Raw genomic sequence first — 19,527 nt, 5'->3', positions numbered from 1 at the left:
TTTTTAAACGTTGCTTAATGGCGTGTTGACTGTTATCATCTGCTCTGCTGTTTTACTTTATTATTATTATTTCTAACAGTTTATTTCTTGTTTCCCTACATTGTAACAAACAACTTTTGGTGCTTCTTATTGCAGATGGGTTTTGTTTTGCTTTTCATGATGTGTAAACGACGCTTACCGTATGAGAGACGGTGTGCAAATATTTTAATGAGGAAATCGAGCTGGACCCTAACTAATGGCTTTGTTTGAGCTCCAGAATATGAGACCAGGAGTCACAAAGCACCGTCTCTTTCTCTCCTTTAGCATTTCCCTAAGACATAAGATGAGTCAGGAAGGTAGCCGTGTTGGTCTGACACAGTTGAAATATATTAAAAAAATTAAAAATTTGTCCAGTAGCATCTTAGAGACCAACTAAGTTTGTTCTAGGGATGCGGGTGGCACTGTGGGTTAAACCACGGAACCTAGGACTTACTGATCAGAAGGTCGGCGGTTCGAATCCTCGCAACGGGGTGAGCTCCCGTTGCTCGGTCCCTGCTCCTGCCAACCTAGCAGTTTGAAAGCACGTCAAAGTGCAAGTGGATAAATAGGTACCGCTCCGGCGGGAAGGTAAATGGCGTTTCTGTGTGCTGCTCTGGTTCACCAGAATCAGCTTAGTCATGCTGGCCACACGACCCAGAAGCTGTACGCCGGCTCCCTTGGCCAGTAAAGCGAGATGAGCGCCACAACCCCAGAGTCGGTCACGACTGGACCTAATGGTCAGGAGTCCCTTTACCTTTACCTAAGTTTGTTTTGTGCGTGCACAAAAGCTTATACCCAGAACAAACTCAGTTGGTCTCTAAGGTGCTACTGGAGAATTTTTATATATATTTCGACATAAGAAGAGTGTGCTGGATCAGGCCAGCAGGCAATTTAGTCCAGGATCCTGTTTTCACAGCGGTCAATCGGATGTGTAAGTGAAGATGTCCGCAAGCAGGGCCTAAACACAAGAACACACTCCCCTCCTGCGGTTTCCGGCAAAACCCATGTATTCAGCTATAGCCATACCCAAATCAGACTGCAACCAACCCACTCCACACTTCCAATAAAACCCATTTACTTGTTTTCTCCTCTAATCTTGGGGGGGAAACAGGGAGAGTGCACTTAGATTCACCAAAAGCACAACACAAATGCAGGACGTCAGTTTTTTTCTTTTCTATTTAATGCTATTTATAGACCAAGGAGAGATAATATGTTCCGCTGCATTCTTAATGGCTGAGTAATTGGCCCCCTCCAACGCCAAACATTACTGCCAAAGTAGCAAAAGCTTGTTAGGCTCTTTCCAATTACAGTAAACCTAGACGTACGCCATCCATCTTTCCTGTGCATTGTCTGAGCGCTTAGTACAAATGTGCGGCTGTCAAAGTGGGCTAGAGTCATCTGGGCATAATGGCTAATGTATCTGAACTGTAAACTATAAATTTCCAATGGCCTAACTTTTAATTTGGCCAGAGGAAACGATGCCAAGAATCTATACACAGAAATACACGTTAATTACCGTTGTGTGAGAGAGAGAGCATGCTAAAACCAGCTCCTAAGATGCTGGGCTGACTATCAGAATATCCGGTTGCACTTCTCTGGATGGAGAGAACTCTGGATGGACATTGGACCAGACTTGATAAATTTTTAATATAAATTTTATTAGAGTTTATAAAGAAAAATGCAAAAGATTACGGTCAAATATTTGTTGTTGTTGTTCAAACTAAAACAATCCAGAGGCAAAACAGAGAGAGGGGGGAAAGAAAAAAGAAAGAGGAAGAGATAAAGAAAAAGGAATTGCAAAGGAATTAAAAGAAAGAAAGTGGAAAAGAGAGAAAAAGAGAGAAAAAGGAGAGTTAAGTTAAGTATAGAACTTCCGATTCTTCATCTGTCCACTATATATAAACAATATTCACTTCATCCACTCCAGTATGACACCTAATAAAGCCACTTTCTATAAACAATTATCTTCAATTCTCAAATCCAAATGTCACTATTTCTTTTTCAGTCTATGAGAGGTTTCTAAGCTTCAGTAAATGTTACCAATGACTTTTCTCTTATTAAGCATGTCAATTCCGCCACCCCAGAAGCAGATGTGATTCTCGACGGCTGGGGTCACTAGTGGCAGGAGCAGCCCTGCCAACCCCCATCACCCCAATGACGCCTGCATGCGCACCCTTTCGCATCCCCCCACGTAAATGAATGGCAGCCATTTATTCCCATGAGCAACAGGAAAGAGCTACACCTGGGGCAGTGTTACAGTGGGGCCAACCATCCAACTGAACGTTGGCTTCCATGCCGGACATCCTTTGCACCTGCACATATCCAGCCCAAGGGCAACTAACTCTTCACCACACTGATGGAAGACGGAGTCCAGAGTGGCTGGGGAAACCCAATCAGGTGGGCAGGGTACAAATAAGAAAACTAATAATAAAAATTTTATTCTATCTAGAGCAGGCATGTCCAAAGTCCATTTTGGGGGCCTGATCCGCCCCGCCGGTCGGTTTAATCTGGCCCCTGCAACCCTCAACAACTTCAACCCAACTTTGGTTGGCCCCTTGGTCAGCCCTCACAGCCCTCTTTGAAAAATCTGGCCCTCTTTGAAAAAAGCTTGGACACCACTGATCTAGAGGAAACCACATGTGCGAGCCTTGCGCTGAGGGTCTCAGCAGATGCCTTTCACATCACCTCCCATTGCAACTGGAAGTGCCAGGGATTGAACCTGCGACCTTCTGAATGAACTGCTCTGACTCTGAGCCATAGCTGTCAACTTTCAGATTTGAAAATAAGGGATCAGCAGCCTCACCTGTCCCGGGGACAGTCTATGGGATATCTAACAATCCGGGATAGCAGTGGGAAGCAGCGGGAAACGGCGCTGGAATAAGGGAATTTCCCGCAAAAAAAGGGAAGGTTGACAGCTATGCTCTGAGCTATGGTCTTTCCACAGTCAAAGAGCAAACTTGGTTAGCCTTATCCATAGTTAAGGTCGGTGCCAACGCAGCCCTTATCTGTGAGGTTAAGGCCAAGGGGAGGGTGGAAATCCACCCCCCAAGACAAGAGGGGGATAGAATCAAATAACCCCATGAACCCTTAAATCCCTCCATCGTGGTTAACAGCCTGCAGCAGCCCCTACATTTCACAAGGACAGAGTAAGGCTGTTAACCGGCAACAAGTTTCAATCAATTTTAAGCTCTGGAGGCCTTGAAGCAACACTAATAATAATAATAAATTTTATTTATACCCCGCCCTCCCCAGCCAAAACCGGGCTCAGAGCAGCTAACATCAACTATATAACATATTACCATAAAATCAAGTAACCAATTAAAATACATCCTAAAATCAAATCGGAATCAAAGTGAAATCTAATCAGATGGCAACCCGCAAATTAGGGATGGGGACCTTAAATGCTTACCAGGCCTAACTGTTTATACTGATCTTATATGAGCCTGTGAGAGAAGTTGGGGGGCCACTTTCATGCAAGTTCTTATAAGGAGAGAGGAAGAGTCAGACTGGACCCCGGCCAAGGCCTGGCGGAACAGCTCCGTCTTGCAGGCCCTGCGGAAAGATGTCAGATCCTGCAGGGCCCTGGTCTCTTGCGACAGAGCATTCCACCAGGCCGGGGCCACAGCTGAAAAGGCCTTGGCCCTGGTTGAAGCCAGTCTAATCTCCTTGAGGCCCAGGAGACCAAGAGGAGAGGAGAGACCGGGTTCCACATTCTGATGCCAACCTCCCCACTAATTTTTTCTCCTGACCTCCTTGTTCCCACTGGATTTCTCCACTTACAACTCCCCTGAAGTAAAAACCATCTGATGCCGGAAAGAGGATGGGGAAAAGGAAAGAATCGCACAGGATTCAATGGTCAACACAAGAGTTGCAGTCCTTGATAGTCTCCATAGCAATTCTGTGGAGAATGGATTTTCCTCTTCTTCAAAATTAAAAACACACACACTCCCAACTGCAGCATCTGTGAGCAATCTTGTCAAAGCATTACTCAGGACCCCAGAAATATGAGTCGGCATCCAACAGGGGAAGAGCCGCGTTCTGTTCCTACGCTTCCGGGGGCCTTGACCAATCTTTTGAGGAATCAAATATTACAGCTGACATTTTTCCAATTTTGCGCAGCTCGGATTTGGAATTTCTGACATGCAAGGAGGAGAGACTGGAGAAAGGAGCGCATTTAAGCAGTGGGAAAATATATATCCCTGCAGGGCTCTTTGGGGGAAAGGGAAGGGTTTTTTTTTAAAAAAAAAACCCCAAACAATTAAAATAGTATGCATAAATTTCAACACTTTACGACGACAGGAAACTTCATAGAGCAGAATGGAGCGAGAATCGCGATGTCTTGAATTACCCAGATTCTGAAAACAATGTTCTCGGGAGGTGTATGTATGTAGTCAGGAAAAGTTTTCCTCTGTCTGCCCTGGGATCACCAGGGATAGCCAGACTTAGGGAAAATATAAAACAAAAAAGCAGCCCTGTGAGATCAGAACACAGGCAAGCACACAGGGCTGGGAATGCTCCCTGCCCCAAAACCTGCAAAGCCGCTGAGCTGGCTGGGCCAATTGGTCTGACTCTGTGGAAGGCAGCATCCTTTGTGCCACTCTGGGAATCTCCAAAGCAGAGCAAGGTGGAAGCAGCCATCCCTAGTGGTCTTCAGCACCCATTAGGCAGAAATATGCTGCCTCTGTCCAAACAGGGCACAAAGCAACCGTACCTAGTCCCAATTCTTTCCAACGTAGCATATGAGCTGGTGATCAATGCAGTGCCTTATGAAGAACACAAAAGCAAGAAAAACACAAGCTTGCAGACGTGCGTCTCCTACAGCCACACATGTTGATGATGGGCTACATCTCCCATTGCCAGGGCTGGGAGTGCCCAGTGATAGAAACTCTTGATAGGTGCCGAATGGCTCATTAAACCAGGGTTACAGTCACCAAGGGGCGTGGGTGGCACTGTGGTCTAAAGTCTAAACCACAAAGCCTAAGACTTGCCAATCAGATAGTCGGTGGTTTGAATCCCTGCAACAGGGTGAGCTCCTATTGTTCGGTCCCAGTTCCTGCCCACCTAGCAGTTCGAAAGCACGTCAAAGTGCAAGTAGATAAATACGTACTGCTCCAGTGGGAAGGTAAACAGCGTTTCCGTGCGCTGCTCTGATTCGACAGAAGCGGATTAGTCATGCTGGCCACCTAACCTGGAAGCTGTCTGCGGACAAACGCCAGCTCCCTCGGCCTGTAGAGCAAGATGAGCGCGCAACCCCAGAGTCGTCCATGACTGAACCGAATGGTCAGGGGTACCTTTACCTTTACCTTTTACAGTCACCAAAATGGAATGCCTAGTTGCCATTTTGGGGCCAGGCGGCTTGAAAGTCACATTTTTCAATACAATTTTTTGGTTCCTGAGATTTGTTCTGATTGTGCAGATAAAATACCACAGATAGAATTCGACAGGGTTTGTTGCTGGTGTGTGAAAACAGGCGAGATCCAAGGATCCCCAGACACGCACCTCCAGGTGATGGAGACATCCAGCGCCATCCTGGCGCCTGGCCATGTTCACTTGGTCGCAAGTGGCTGATAGCCAGGTGCAAAATGCGCTTGAAACCTAGCGAATTTCAAACACTGGGTGCACCACCAAGGAATGTGTGAAACTGTCCCTCCATGTGAGCCATTTCTAGAGCGGAGAGGCTGTTTCACCGCCAAGCACAGCTGGATCCAAGCTACCAAAACACAGTTGTAGGACAAGGTGAGGGAGCTGTGGCCCTCCAGGTGTTGCTGGGCTACAGCTTCTGCCGTGCCTAGACATTGGCCATGCTGCATTGAACCAACCGCACCAGGAGTCCAACAACATCTGGAGCAGCCACAGGATCCTCCTCCTCTGCTGCAATAGATTTAGGCCCTGAGTCTACGTTTGCTCACTTTCAATGGTACCCAGGTAAGCTTTCAGAATGTCCCAAGCAAAGCTTTATATTTCAGCCATGTCGACCGACTTTAGAGAGCACCTGTGTGTAGCCCCAACAATCCGGCATACCAAAAAGGAAAACCTCCCGAAGCTAAGATGCATTTTTTGAAAAACAAAAACAACAACACACATAGTATTATCGCTTCCTCTCCAAGCTTGTCAAAATATTCGGTTACACAAGGGCTGATCATAAGCTCAAAGGCATCCAGGAGAGAGAGAGAGAGAGAGAGAGAGAGAGAGAGAGAGAGAGAGAGAACAAGAACTTCCATCCAGTTAAGCTAACCATGACTGGCTTGTCAGAAAGCTATTTAAAAAAAGAAAAAGCAGCACCACCTGAAAGGGCTTAAGTTTCAAACTCTGCCCAGTAACTTCCCAGCAGCTCTCCCATTTGCTTTGGTTACAGATTATAGAGGATCATCCATCAAGCAACTGGACACATGATAATCCATGAACAAATGCAAAGGCAAGTCAAGTGTCCAGAATTGGGAGTGGTGCAAAATATTTAACACATCAACTGCCTCTTGTCACTCAGGCCTGGGAGTGGGTCTCCTTTTTCGCCTCCTTAGTCACAGGACACACTCCGTGGCCTTCAAAGTCTCTGGGATTAACCGCAGTGCAACACACCTCTTGCACACCAGGGCAACCTTTGAAGACCGTGGAGGAGTTTGCAGGTGGTACAGAGTGCATTACCTGGATGCTCAACAGGGATTGCTCACCTGCAGCACTTTACACAGGAATATAGGGTGCTGCCTTCATCTGGGTCAGACCTTTGGACCAACTAGGTCAGGACTGCTTACACTGGCTGGCGGCAGCTCTTTGGGGTTTCAAGCAGTGAGTTTTCCCCAGTCCTACCCGGAAATACTGGGGATTGAACCTAGAACTTCCTGCATGCATGGCAGCTTCCCAACTGGGCTGTCTTCCACAGCAAACAAAAGTTCCCAAGCCAAATCTCCCCTAAACCCTTGCCAAAGAAGCTTGGGGAAAATGTTGCTCATGGCAAGAAGCCCAGTGTTAAGGAAGAGAGAAGTCACTTGCATCATATGGTGGGTAATTCTCCCTTATCCTGTTTAGGACTCAGCAATACATCAATATATCATCCAAAACCGGTTTGAAGTCCATATTTGTGATTGATTTCATAGTTTTTGACCTGGCAATATGAATCATGATGTGTTTGGGGCTGGGCGATATATCGTCCAAAAACCAGTTTCAAGTCCATATCATGATATTGGTTTCATAATTTTTGACTGGACAATATAGTGTGAATCATGGTGTGTGGGTGTGGGTGCTCTGCAAAAATCACAATGTGGGGGAAACCGTGAAGCCAGCCAATGCCTTTACATAGCTCAAAGTGAACTTCAAAGGAGCTCACAGTGATCCATCCCCCTTAAAGATGCCCCTGATGCACTTGCTGACAGCGCCAATCAGCTGGCTGCAATTGACAGCCAGCTTGCAAAGGAATGATCGGGTGTGCCTAGTCCTTGCCTACTCAGAATCTGTTGATGGGTTAGGGGCAGGTGGCCACGGTTTGGGGAAAACAACCTGGTGGACCAGTTGGACACAGACTAGGCCTAATTACACCCACAGGCCCAGCAAGATTTAACTGATTAAATTTGAGGCCGCTCTGAACTTTTACGCATTATTTCATTTGCTGCTGCAGTTTTTGTTGCTGTTCTCTTTTAAATTGAATTACTTTTATTGTGAAAGTCATATGCTATTCTTTGTGACGTGAACCGCCTTGAGAAGGCCAAATAGCCCTCAAAGACAGCAAACAAATACCCAAATCCCCCCCCCCTTTTTTTTAATACCCTGTAGGAGGCCCAGCAAGTAACTAGCTAATGCAAGATGCTATAAAGTGTACTGGGTCCTACACACCTACACCTTTAGGCTTGTAGTAGGTAAAACTTAGACTTCCCCTGCCCTTGAAGGCTTGAGGGAGGGTAGTGAAACCAGTACATTTTTTAAGGGTAAAAAAAAAAAAGCAAATGTGGCTTAATCTTTGAAAATGTTAAGACAAGAAAGCCACATGTAGCCATTTACTCCATAAACTTATATTTTAAAAGAAAGGAGTGTGTTTAAATTAACACTCATCTGCAGGGTCTAATGTCTCTCTCTGTCCCTCCCTCTCACACACAAACATGCCAGGTCCCTGCCGATGCACTACTTTAACAGCTTGACCTGTTCTTCCCACCGTCTCCTCTCAAAACATACGATAACTAAAGGGGAAGGCAGACTCCACTCCAGAAAGACACTCCCTTCTCACTCCGCCAATAAGCTGGGCGCTAAATTTGGTCAGATGTACTAAAGGCATTCGTCCTGCCTCCACGCCATGGCTCTGATGGCACTGGTCTGCTTTTCTGCTAAAGGTGTGAGCTATGACTCAGGCCTTCCGCTGCACAGGCCCCGAACAATCATTTTATTGTGCTAACTTGGATAAGCTGCTTGGAGCTTATTTCTTCCACAAAGTCTTGAAACTCCTCTTCCGATTCAGCTCCACCTCTAAGCAGGCAAGCAGATGCACCCCAAGAACAACGTCTGTTTGGAGCTGGTCCGCAAGAAACAAAAAAAGTCTCTATACGGTGACAGCTGTCTCTGGAGGCACCCGTGCAGTGAAAACGCAACACATGAACCTGGCAATCGTGAATGCAATTGGCAGTACTTCTCAGCAAGCAAAAAGCTGGGAGAGGGGGAATCCAGAAATGATCACAAAGAATGGCCTGACCAGTGGAAAATGAGAGGGTGGAAACATCTTCGAGTTTCAGAAATGCATTATTTCATAGAATTACCGGTATTTTGCAATGCAGGCTGTAGTCAATGGCGGGAAAGGCTGTTGCAAAGTGGAGAGCCACTGCCAGCCAGTGTAGAGAGTGCTGAGCTTCATGGACCAGTTCAGCATTTTATTTTATTTTTTAAAAGCAGAGACAATATTAATAAAAAGAAGCCTTCAAACTTCAGGAGGGAAGAAGAAGAGGAGTTTGGATTTGATATCCCGTTCTATCACTACCCGAAGGAGTCTCAAAGCGGCTAACATTCTCCTTTCCCTTCCTCCCCCACAACAAACACTCTGTGAGGCGAGTGGGGCTGAGAGACTTCAGAGAAGTGTGACTAGCCCAAGGTCACCCAGCAGCTACATGTGGAGGAGTGGAGGAGCGAACCTGGTTCACCAGATTACGAGTCCACCGCTCTTAACCACTACACCACACTGGCTCTTGTATGAGAAGTGTATGAATGCAGTAAATGGCTGGATATTAATTCCAGACCAACAACAAGCAAACGCAAAATGTGTCAGAAGTGCTAAAGTGGGTGAAATGCACAGGGGCACTCCAGAACACTGGGTCCTGTATTCAAATCCCGACTCAGGCTTGCAAGGCGGTTCTGGAGAAAGTGTGTGTGTGTGTGTGTCAAGTTTGCCTCTGCCACTGCTCTTAACATGTCAGATGAAAACAAATGTGACCTGCCTCACACACACAAAAGGAACAGACTGGGAGGCACGTTGATCCCACAAGAAGCACGATATAAGACAGCAAGTTATAAATGCAGTAAGAGATCCACCTGTGGATTTGTCCGTTTTTATGCAGGTATTCCAGTCCTTCCAGCACCTCCTTCAGGATTGTGGCTATCACGGGTTCATCCAGCACTCCGCTCTTGTGTTCTCCTTTTGCCACAATGTGCTTAATAACATCCAGAACAGACCCTATATGGAAGGGAAGAAACGTGTTAGCAAAATTGGGGGCAGCGCTTGATTACACCACCAGTTATCTCAAGATATTCATCCTCTCATTTGCGTCCAGCTTCATGCAGTTGATAGGGAATGGGTGACTCGTAAGCCACCTAATGATATTTGCACCTCACTCAATGAATGCTCTTGAACGCCTTTCGATGGGCTTACCTCTTTGTCCCCAGCACTCAGAGACAGAAAGCCCCATGGAAGATAGTTCCTGCACAGCTGCCAGTTTGCATTGGCAAGTCCTGTTAAGTTACTTGTGTCATGGCTCAGTTCTAGAACATCAGTGAAACCATAGTTCAAGGAAGCTTTACCTGCAGTTTGGTGCAATTTCTGAACAGATGAACAGCTTGCAGTTAGCTGGGAAGCCAGATTCAGAAACCATGTAGGCTGGCGAACTGTGGCCTGTGCCAAGTGTGGTTTGTTCTGTTCAAACATTCTGCCAAGCCAGTGTTCCTGCCATGGCTCTGCCTCCCAATTATTGAATGCTGAATGCAGAAATGGCTGAGAAGAAAGGCAAACAAGCAGCTCCAAACCATGATCTGCCTGTTATATGTGCTCAAACCATGGTTTGGGTGCTGAACGATGGGAGTATACAAACTACTGCTTGCTATATTTTTGCCTGCATTTGGACATTTGAGTTTAACTATGGTTTAGCCTTGTAAGCATGATCCCAGCACAGGTGTGCGTACACACCCAAGTGTGAGAGCAAGGATATTAAACTATGGTTTGGACATAATGCTAAACCATAGCTTAGCTTTCCCTTGGACTGTAGTGGCTGGACCACACTGTCGAAAGAGTAAAAGGATCAAGGAAAGGCTGTTAGAAAAGAAAGAAGGGGTGAGGAACTTGTGGCTCTCCAGCTATTATGGGATTCTCAGCTCCCATCAGCTGAACCTAGCACAGTTCATGGGCAGGTATTTATGGAACTGGGTACGCGGGTGGCGCTGTGGGTAAAACCTCAGTGCCTAGGATTTGCCGATCAGAAGGTCAGCGGTTCGAATCCCCGTGGCGGGGTGAGCTCCCGTCTTTCGGTCCCAGCTCCTGCCCACCTAGCAGTTCGAAAGCACCCTTAAAGTGCAAGTAGATAAATAGGTACCGCTTTATAGCGGGAAGGTAAACGGCGTTCCGTGTGCTGCGCTGGTGCCGGCTCGCCAGACCAGCGATGTAACACTGGCCATGTGACTCGGAAGTGTCTCCGGACAGCGCTGGCCCCCGGTCTCTTGAGTGAGATGGGCGCACAACCCTAGAGTCTGTCTAGACTGGCCCGTACGGGCAGGGGTACCTTTACTTTATCCCACAATACCTGCAGAAGCACCAGTTCTACAGCCCTCAAAATAAAGCATCTTGTGTGAAACATTTAAGCAGGTAGAATTAGGGCTGAGCTGCCAGTTCTGCCCAGCACCTCCCATCTCTCTTTCTTTCTCTCTCTCTCTCTCTCTCTCTCTCTCTCTCTCTCTCTTTAATGCAACTTATGTGACAATGCTACTAAATCAAAGTGTCGGCAACAGTAATTTGTGGAAAGGATTTAGGAAATCCAGCCGCCATCCCCAAAGTGTGCCAAGAGCTGGTCCTAATCTAGCTTTTAAAATATATATATTTAAAAGGGTCAATAAGAAACCTTAGGGTGCTTATAGGCCTCAGATATTGCTGCAGCAATTTAATTTGGAATAAAAGTTACAGAGAGTTCATTGTGCTTAGCCTGGGGATTAACGTTTCACGGTGGGGGAGACTGCCTGCCCAGGCTTGTTTCGGGGAGTTTCAAAAGGCTAGAATCCTTAAGACTTACCCCCATTGAAAATTAAGTTTAAACAGTATTTATTTTGGATTGCCGATTAATCCAGAATGACAGTTAGCACCACAAAGACCCGATAAACGTGCATGCAGGAAGGGGAGGTGGCTCAGTCTGGAACCAACCCGGCCTCCTCCTAAACTTTCTACCTTGAGGTGATTTTTTCCTACCTCCTTTTGACTGCTGAGGAATTCCTGCATATCCTCAACCAAAACCCAGAGCACCACATAGCATTACAGTGGTACCTCTGGTTGCAAACGGGATCCGTTCTGGAGCCCTATTCGCAACCTGGGAGGAATGCAACCCGCGTCTGCACATGCGTGGGTCGTAATTCGCTGCTTCTGCGCATACGCGTGATGTCTGCGCATGAGGCGAAACCCGGAAGTAACCCTTTCTGGTACTTCCGGGTCGCTGCGGGACGCAACCTGAAAAGATGTAACCTGAAGCAAACATAACAAGAGATATGACTGTATAGGCCTTACACTGAGGTTGCGTACACACACACACACACACACACACACACACACAACTTTTAAAACACATCTGAAGCACGTTATTTCCCTCGCATAATTCTGGGCAATGTAGTTTGCCCCTCACAGCAACTATAATTCCCAGCAACTCTTAACAAACTACAGTTCCCCAAATTATTTGGGTGTGAGGAAATGTGTGTCAAAGGTATGGCATAGACAAGACTGCCTTAGTGCTTTCACATAAGCACCCACACACCCCTTGACACCCCCCCCAGCGTTCATCAGTGGCTCAGGACTGTGGCAAGACTACCACATGGTGCTGCCAACTGACCCAAGAAAACTGCCTGACTTGCTCCTGTGCTTTTCACTTTGTGGAATGTTTTAAAATCAGTGAGCTGAAACAGCAGGAAACCACCTTTAATAAAAAACAACAACACAACTGGGGGTGTTTGTTTCTGCCAATTGTCCAGACCTATTTTATTCCTTCATTTTATTTGCAATATTTATGTGTTAATCCAACAACCAGTTTCTGGGCTGATTACTGTATTCTTAGACATAACTAGTAGTAACACATCAAACCATATCCTCTCCCTTCCTACACTTTCTTCTTGGAAAAGATATTCCCTTCCTCCAGCCAGGGGAACAGGGATATATGGGAGCACATTGTATTTAAGCAGGAAAACTCCAGCTAATGCCTTGCTTGGGAGAAGGCTCTGAAATCACCCCATACTTAGAATGACCAACAGCTCCTCAAGTTGGTGAGCTAGGAGCAAGCCTGGTATAATGAACTATGCTGGGTTTGTAGCAGCAAGATCTGGGTACAAATTCTTGCCCAGTCATAAAGGTCAGCAGGGGGCACTGGGCTAAGTTACTACGTATTTCTAAACCCAACCTGCCTCCTAGGATTGTTGAGATGAATATGGGATAATCCCATGTGCCACGTTGAACTTCCTGAAGGAGGAAGAGGGTTCAAGTGCGCCACTATCCACTGCACTAGTTGTCCCCAATCTGATGCCCTCCAGGTGCTGTAGGACTACAACTCCCATCAGCCTCGTTGGCCATGCTCTTGATTGTTTTGGCTGCGCTTTTTCTGAATATTTAGCAACTCTACAAAATGTCTTAAGCCGCTCTTGAGTGTGTAGATCAAGGGCAGCCAACAAATGTAGGACTACAACTCCCATAAGCACCAGCCAGCACTGCCCAATGGTCAAGGATAATGGGAGTTGTAGTCCTACAGCATCTGGAGGGCACTATGTACATAATTCTTAGCTGGAGGTAAGGTAAGGTAAAGGTACCCCTGCCCGTACAGGCCAGTCTTGCCAGACTCTAGGGTTGTACGCTCATCTCACTCTATAGGCCGGGAGCTAGCGCTGTTCGCAGACACTTCCGGGTCACGTGGCCAGCGTGACAAGCTGCATCTGGTAGCCAGCGCAGAACACGGAACGCCGTTTACCTTCCCGCTGGTAAGCGGTCCCTATTTATCTACTTGCACCCAGAGGTGCTTTCGAACTGCTAGGTTGGCAGGCGCTGGGACCGAACGACGGGAGCGCACCCCACCGCGGGGATTCGAACCGCCGACCTGACGATCGGCAAGTCCTAGGCGCTGAGGTTTTACCCACAGTGCCACCCGCGTCCCTGGAGGTAGCAATAGCTAATTCGCTACAAGGCAGCCTCTTGTGTTCCTGGTTTGAAATAAACCATAGTGGAACTCCTCAGCCCTCAACCCTTCCACCCTTCAAAAATAATAGCTTCCAAAGATGCTTGCAACCTTGCAAGAAGCAAATAAACAGGCATCATTAAAAGCATTTTAAAGGGAGGATAAAAATATAGAGTGAAGGGGAAGATAACCAAGGCATCCAAGGAAAATAATAGGCCATGAGATGCAGGGCTGGTATCAAACCCAGCCTCTCCTAGGTGTCTGGAAGGATACAGGTTCAAGGTTAAGATGCTTAAGAAGTAATGGAAGCATCGGCAAGAGTGCTGCTTAGGAAAAAAGATTCAAAGGCACAAGCAAAAGCCCCTGACATGTTCTTCACTGTTTTGGGGAAGCTGACAAGATAATGGAATTTCAAAAAAGCCACCTCCTTGCCATGGCAAATGCCATGTGAATCACCAAGAGATAAATGTTTATGCCTCCAGGACCCACAATAACATCTGAAAAGGCGTATTTATGCTGCCTCATGCATCACTGAAATTGCTAGTTAGCCTCCGGTTGCAGACATATGTTGGAAATAAAAATAGGGCAAGAGGCAGCGAGAAGGGGGAGTGTGTGTGTGTGTGTGTGTGTGTGTAGACCTAAGTGGGTATTCATGGGCCACTCAGCAGGAAAGCAAGTCATGAGCAGAATGAGAAATGGGAGAGGTTGGAGACTCCCAGCTCCCCCCAAAAAGGAAAAGAGAAAAAAGAACTGTTTGGATTAGGATGTGCAAATGTTGAGACACAGCCATAGATGCAACAGGCACTGAATGAATGAATGAATGATCGATCAGGATCCTGGCTTCCATACCTGATTTTCACTTTTCAGTTTAATATGCAAACAGCCTTGCAAAGGTGCGTCTAGACATGATGTAGCCGCACCAAGACTCATTCTCAAAAGCTCTTCTCATCTTCTCTTAATGAACTTCATCAAGCCCCCTTCAGCCCCTTTAATAAAGCTCCCAGAAAGGTTGTTCATTTTCAGTGGTCCAATTATAGGCACTTCAATGCTATTAATCTGTGCAAAGCTGTGCTTGAATTGGGTTTCTCTCTTCTAAAGCCAACCAACAGCAATAGCATCAAGTTTCTGGTCCTCATGAATTGCAATTATTTATTTATATGTTAAAACTTCTTCCAGAACAGAATGGAGTGGCATTTCCAAAAAGTGAAAACGTAATGGGGATATAAGTACAAATTAAGCTATGAGGCTCAAAGAACAGCCCTATCCAGCAAGTTTATCATAAAGCAGAACCGATCGCACCCCAGCTCAAGACATACTTCAACTTAATTTTGTTGAGCCATTCTTTAACTTCTCCATATATTAATCCAGAGAGGCTTCACTTTTCCTTCCCTAGAGAGAGGGAGTTTTACGGAGTAGTTAAAATTCTTTTCCAAGGAGAGGAAGTGACACACCCTGAACTCCCTTGTGGGAAAGAGATGATCGCAGTTAACAAGACACACGGGGAAAGAAATGTGATTTAGAGAAAGTTATTAGACAGTCTGCAGACTGAGAGTAAAACACTGCTTTGGCCTTCAGTGACTTCCTCCTTGTTTATGAAGTCATCCACTGACTTGGAAGTTTCATAGAATCGTAGACTTGTAGAAGCTTTCCTCAGCTGGCAGAAGAATCTCTGTCGTGAAAGCTATTCTGGAAAACTAACCTGCTTATAAAACTCAAGAGGGATTCAGCTCCAAAGCTTTGGGAACCCCCAAGACAACTCCCTTCCTCAAGCACTTTGCTGAAGGCTGCTTCACACGCAGCAAAAATCCTACACAGAAGGCACTTTGATGTAATATGTAGTAGTATGAAACTTATGTGTAGACCACTGCACTTCAACCTGCACACCAGTTATTTCCTACACAGATCACTTTTAAACCAGGAAATGTGCCGAGTTTAAAGTAGCTGATCTGAAGGAACTAATATTCAAGGATATCTGGGTTAGAATCTGAGTTGAGGGGATGGCTTGCAAGCCACATTCCCCAACCCCTTTGCTCGATGCAGGATGTCCACAGCTTGAGCATCTCCAACACCTGGCTGTCTAGCCTTTGCTTGAAGACCACCAGGGAGGGAAAGCCTACTGACCCCATCAGGTTAATCAGTCCATTGTCAGACTGCCCTACCATCAAGAAGTTGTCTGTCATGGACAAAGGTTCCTCAGTGGACAAGTCAACGCAAAGTAGGGTGGGATGGAAATGACCGGCTTGAACACAAATTCTAAAGGAATCAATTGGTGTTCCTCATTGCTAGGCATTAGAGTTTTGCAGCAGGAGGGAGAAAAAGAGAGAGAGAGAGAGAGAGAGAGAGAGAGAGAGAGAGAGAGAGATATGAAAGACGCACAGTCATCACTCAAGAACCTTGCCCTTCCCTTCTTTTACCCCTCCCTCTTCAAATGCCAGGTAAAAGAGACTTAACGAGATAATTAAGGGAGAGGAAAAGGTCAATAAAGAGCTGATTTATGACACATGCTGGAAGAGCCTTGCGTGCGTAACTAAGAACTGCACTCTCTCCGAAGACAGGCAGCAACGTTCCGCAGAAAAGGGAGATAGAATCTGAAGTTGCTGCATGCGGGGAGGCTGCCAGCTCAACCTCGTGGGAATCCTGACAAATTGCAGCTACACCGAGGATCCCAAGCAACAGGCCTGAACTCCAAAGCAGCAACAAAAGAAAGAAAGAGGGTCCAAGAATAGGGCTGCCAACTGATTGAGGCCGTTTTCGCCAACTAAACTTGTGCCTTTTAGCAACTCAAGTTTAAATGCATACCAAGAAACAGGTAGTCTACCAAAATTAAAAAGTGGTTCATGAAATTGCCACCCTACCCTGCTTTCTTCATCCTTTAAAGATGTGAAGAAAAGTCAGGTGTGGAAGAGCATCAGGTCCCCTCACCCCAACCAGGTGAAACAGATTCTCCCTCCTCAGTCACCTTCCCTCAAGCTTTTCTGGATTATCAAGTAATCTATTAATATTCCTGCTATTTTCACAAGATGTCTCTGGCAGGGTTGAGTGGGTAGGTTTAGCTAGGGTATTATTAATGTCTGCAAGTGAACACAAGCCATCCTTTTAATTTCTACCAAAAAAATAAAGGTAATTGGCCTAGATCCTAAAAAAGCATCTGGAGAAGTTGTGTTCAAACAGGGCTTTGCAACCTCTCCATTTTCCTGCTAGAACCAACTGCTCCCTCCTCTGCCAAGAGCCATTCCTGAGGGTTACGGGACTGCTAGTGTCAGGGGTGGGTGGGAGGAGCAAGAACAGAATTTCTGCTCAAATAAGGGGTCCTCGTACCATGTAGCTGTGGCCATTCACTGCATTCACACATTTTCAAATCACTTCCTGGTTAAGGTAAACCATACTTTATGACATCCAATTAGGTCAAATTTTGGCACAACCCATAGTTTGTTTCTAAGTCTAGTTAATAGGCAAGCTACAATTTGTCCATTATGGATGTCAAAAGAAACTATAGTGTGCCAAACCAGGAAGTGAGGGAACCTCCAAGTCTTGTGGGAAGTTTGCAGGCCTCAGGCATCATAATCATGATCTTTCTTCTTTGGCAATCACTCCTAGCCAAGTAAGATTGTCTTCCATAAACACGGTTTTAACAATGAGTCTGTAAGTGACTGTGGAGGCGAATTCTGGAGCCACACGTTCTTCCACAGTGGGGACATTGGTTTCTGGGTGGGAGTTGATCACGGTGTGGATTTGCCAAGCATGCCTCCCTCTTATCACGTTTCTCCCTTGCATCCCGAGTTCGAGGGTCTTCAAAGCCCATGACACCTTTGGTAAAGGCTGTGCTCCAACTGGAGCACTCGCAGGCCAGTGTTTCCCAGTTGGCGGTGTTTATACTACATTTTTTTTTTAGATTTGCCTTGAGAGAGTCTTTAAACCTTTTTTTGTTGACCACCAGCATTACGCTTTCCATTTTTACGTTCGGAATAGAGTAGTTGCTTTGGAAGATGATCATCAGGCATCCGCACAACGTGACCAGTCCAACAAAGTTGATGTTGAAGAATCATTGCTTCAATACTGGTGATCTTTGCTTCTTCCAGTACACTGATATTAGTTTGTCTGTCTTCCCAAGTGATGTGTAAAATTTTTCAGAGACACCATTGATGGAATCTTTCGAGGATACCCCAGTTATAACTAGGGCTGAGTGTTATGTCGATATATCGTCCAAAGCCGGTTTGAAGTCCATCTTGTGATATCAGTTTCATAACTTTTGACCTGGCAATATGTTGTGAATCATGATGTATTTGTGTGCTATGCAAAAATGACAACGCAGGAAAAACCGTGAAGCCAGCCAATGCCTCTACATAGCTCCATCCTGTCTGAAATATCAGTATAACACGATGTTTAGCTAGTGATATATCACGATGTTGAAAACCAGGTACCGTCCAACCCTAGCTATGGCTTTGCCATTAAATGAGAGCCAAGCAACTGTATTTGGGAATCACTCAGGTTAAAATAAAAAAAAATCTGGCAATTAAAATTATCAGATTATCCTTTAAAGCTCTATTTAGATGCCTTTTTGAAAAAGGGTAGGATATGCTTTCTTTTTAAAAAGTCAAAATTGCTACTCAGTGTTAGAAACAAAAATACCTCTTTGAATGTTTTAAAAGTCCCTTTTACTAGACTAGAACCAAAACAACCTGAGAGCACACACAGACACACCTAATAACCTTATACTTACCTCCACTGAGAAGCTTCATCACTAACCAGAGTTCATCTTTCACTACGAAGGAAGTATAGTAAGATACGATGTTCGGGTGATGGCACTGACTCATGGCTTGAATTTCTTTCTAAAGAAGGGGGTGGGGGAGAAAGAGAAAACGGCTGTTACTATTGGGTTGTTGTTTTTTTCAAAAACCATGTGCTGAGTGCTCTATGAAGAAGTAGTGGAGTGCCCAGTTTGGGGGCAGAGTGCTCAAGACATGTGTAAGATGAACCAGTCATGGCAAGCAAGTGAAGGGGTCAGGAACTGGCCGTAAGAGCTGAGTTGCAGAGCCAGCACAAAACACAAGACCCAGCCCATGCTACACTCCAGTGCAAGGTTGTCTCCAGACTTGGACTACAACTCCCATCATCCCTAGCTAACAGAACCAGCTGTCAGGGATGATGGGAACTGTAGCCCCAAAACAGCTGGGAGACCCAAGTTTGGGAAACCGTGCTCTAGTTGCAGGTAGGCTGCTGCATGTCTGAAGGCTCAACAGTGTTTTAAAAAAGGATCCCCGGATGCAGAAAAACTAGTATATTAAGAAGCATAGGAGCCAACTCCTAGGGTAGGGTTGCCATATTTCAAAAAGCAAAAATCCGGACAGAAAAGTTGTTGAGCCTTTTTTGGGGCAAAGCTGTTGAGCTTCTTGGCAAAACCGCAAGAAATGCCATACACCCGGACACTGGTGGTCGAATCCCAGCTGTGTCTGGGAAATTCCAAATGTATGGCAACCCTATTATATAAACTGAGGGAGAAAATTCATCTGAGTCTTTGAAGGTGGAGAAATCTGGACAAAGAATGCAAGTCGAGAGGAACAGAGACAGAATTCTAGAAATAGGGTGCCGAGATTATGCATATTTCAATTCTGCTCATTTGGAAATGTTTTGTGCGGGGGGTGCGTGGCTGCAACAAAGTGTTGCAGTGTACAGTGCTGCTGTGCAAGAGGCCGGCTTGTTACCCAAATACTCCATTGCATTTCCCCCTTTCCCCCTTCCAGTTTCCCATTTCATTCATATCCCAGTATGAGCACAACTATTTCCCACTCCCCCCACATTAGATTCCCCACTCATATACTTCTGCAAATCTTGCCTTCCCATCTCCTCACATGCCAACACCTCCTTCATGTCAAGAGTGGTGCCATTTTGGCTCCATAAAGAGAAGCGCCTGCCAAGA

General features: G+C 45.9%; 1 protein-coding gene across 2 annotated transcripts in view; it reads right to left on the bottom strand.

Moving 5' to 3' along the window:
• OXSR1 (oxidative stress responsive kinase 1) overlaps positions 1–19,527 on the bottom strand; it is an 85,026-nt gene that overhangs the window by 33,744 nt on the left and 31,755 nt on the right. For both annotated transcript variants that reach the window (XM_028751560.2, XM_028751561.2), the window contains exons 3-4: positions 18,331–18,439; positions 9,520–9,661 (exon numbers count right to left, since the gene is read on the bottom strand). In XM_028751560.2, coding sequence (XP_028607393.1) covers positions 9,520–9,661; positions 18,331–18,439 — 251 coding nt within the window. The remainder of the gene's footprint in view (positions 1–9,519; positions 9,662–18,330; positions 18,440–19,527) is intronic.

Source organism: Podarcis muralis, chromosome 12, assembly GCF_964188315.1.
Source record: "Podarcis muralis chromosome 12, rPodMur119.hap1.1, whole genome shotgun sequence".
In the NCBI taxonomy this organism is placed as follows: domain Eukaryota; kingdom Metazoa; phylum Chordata; class Lepidosauria; order Squamata; family Lacertidae; genus Podarcis; species Podarcis muralis.
This window is presented reverse-complemented; position numbering and strand designations above follow the sequence as displayed.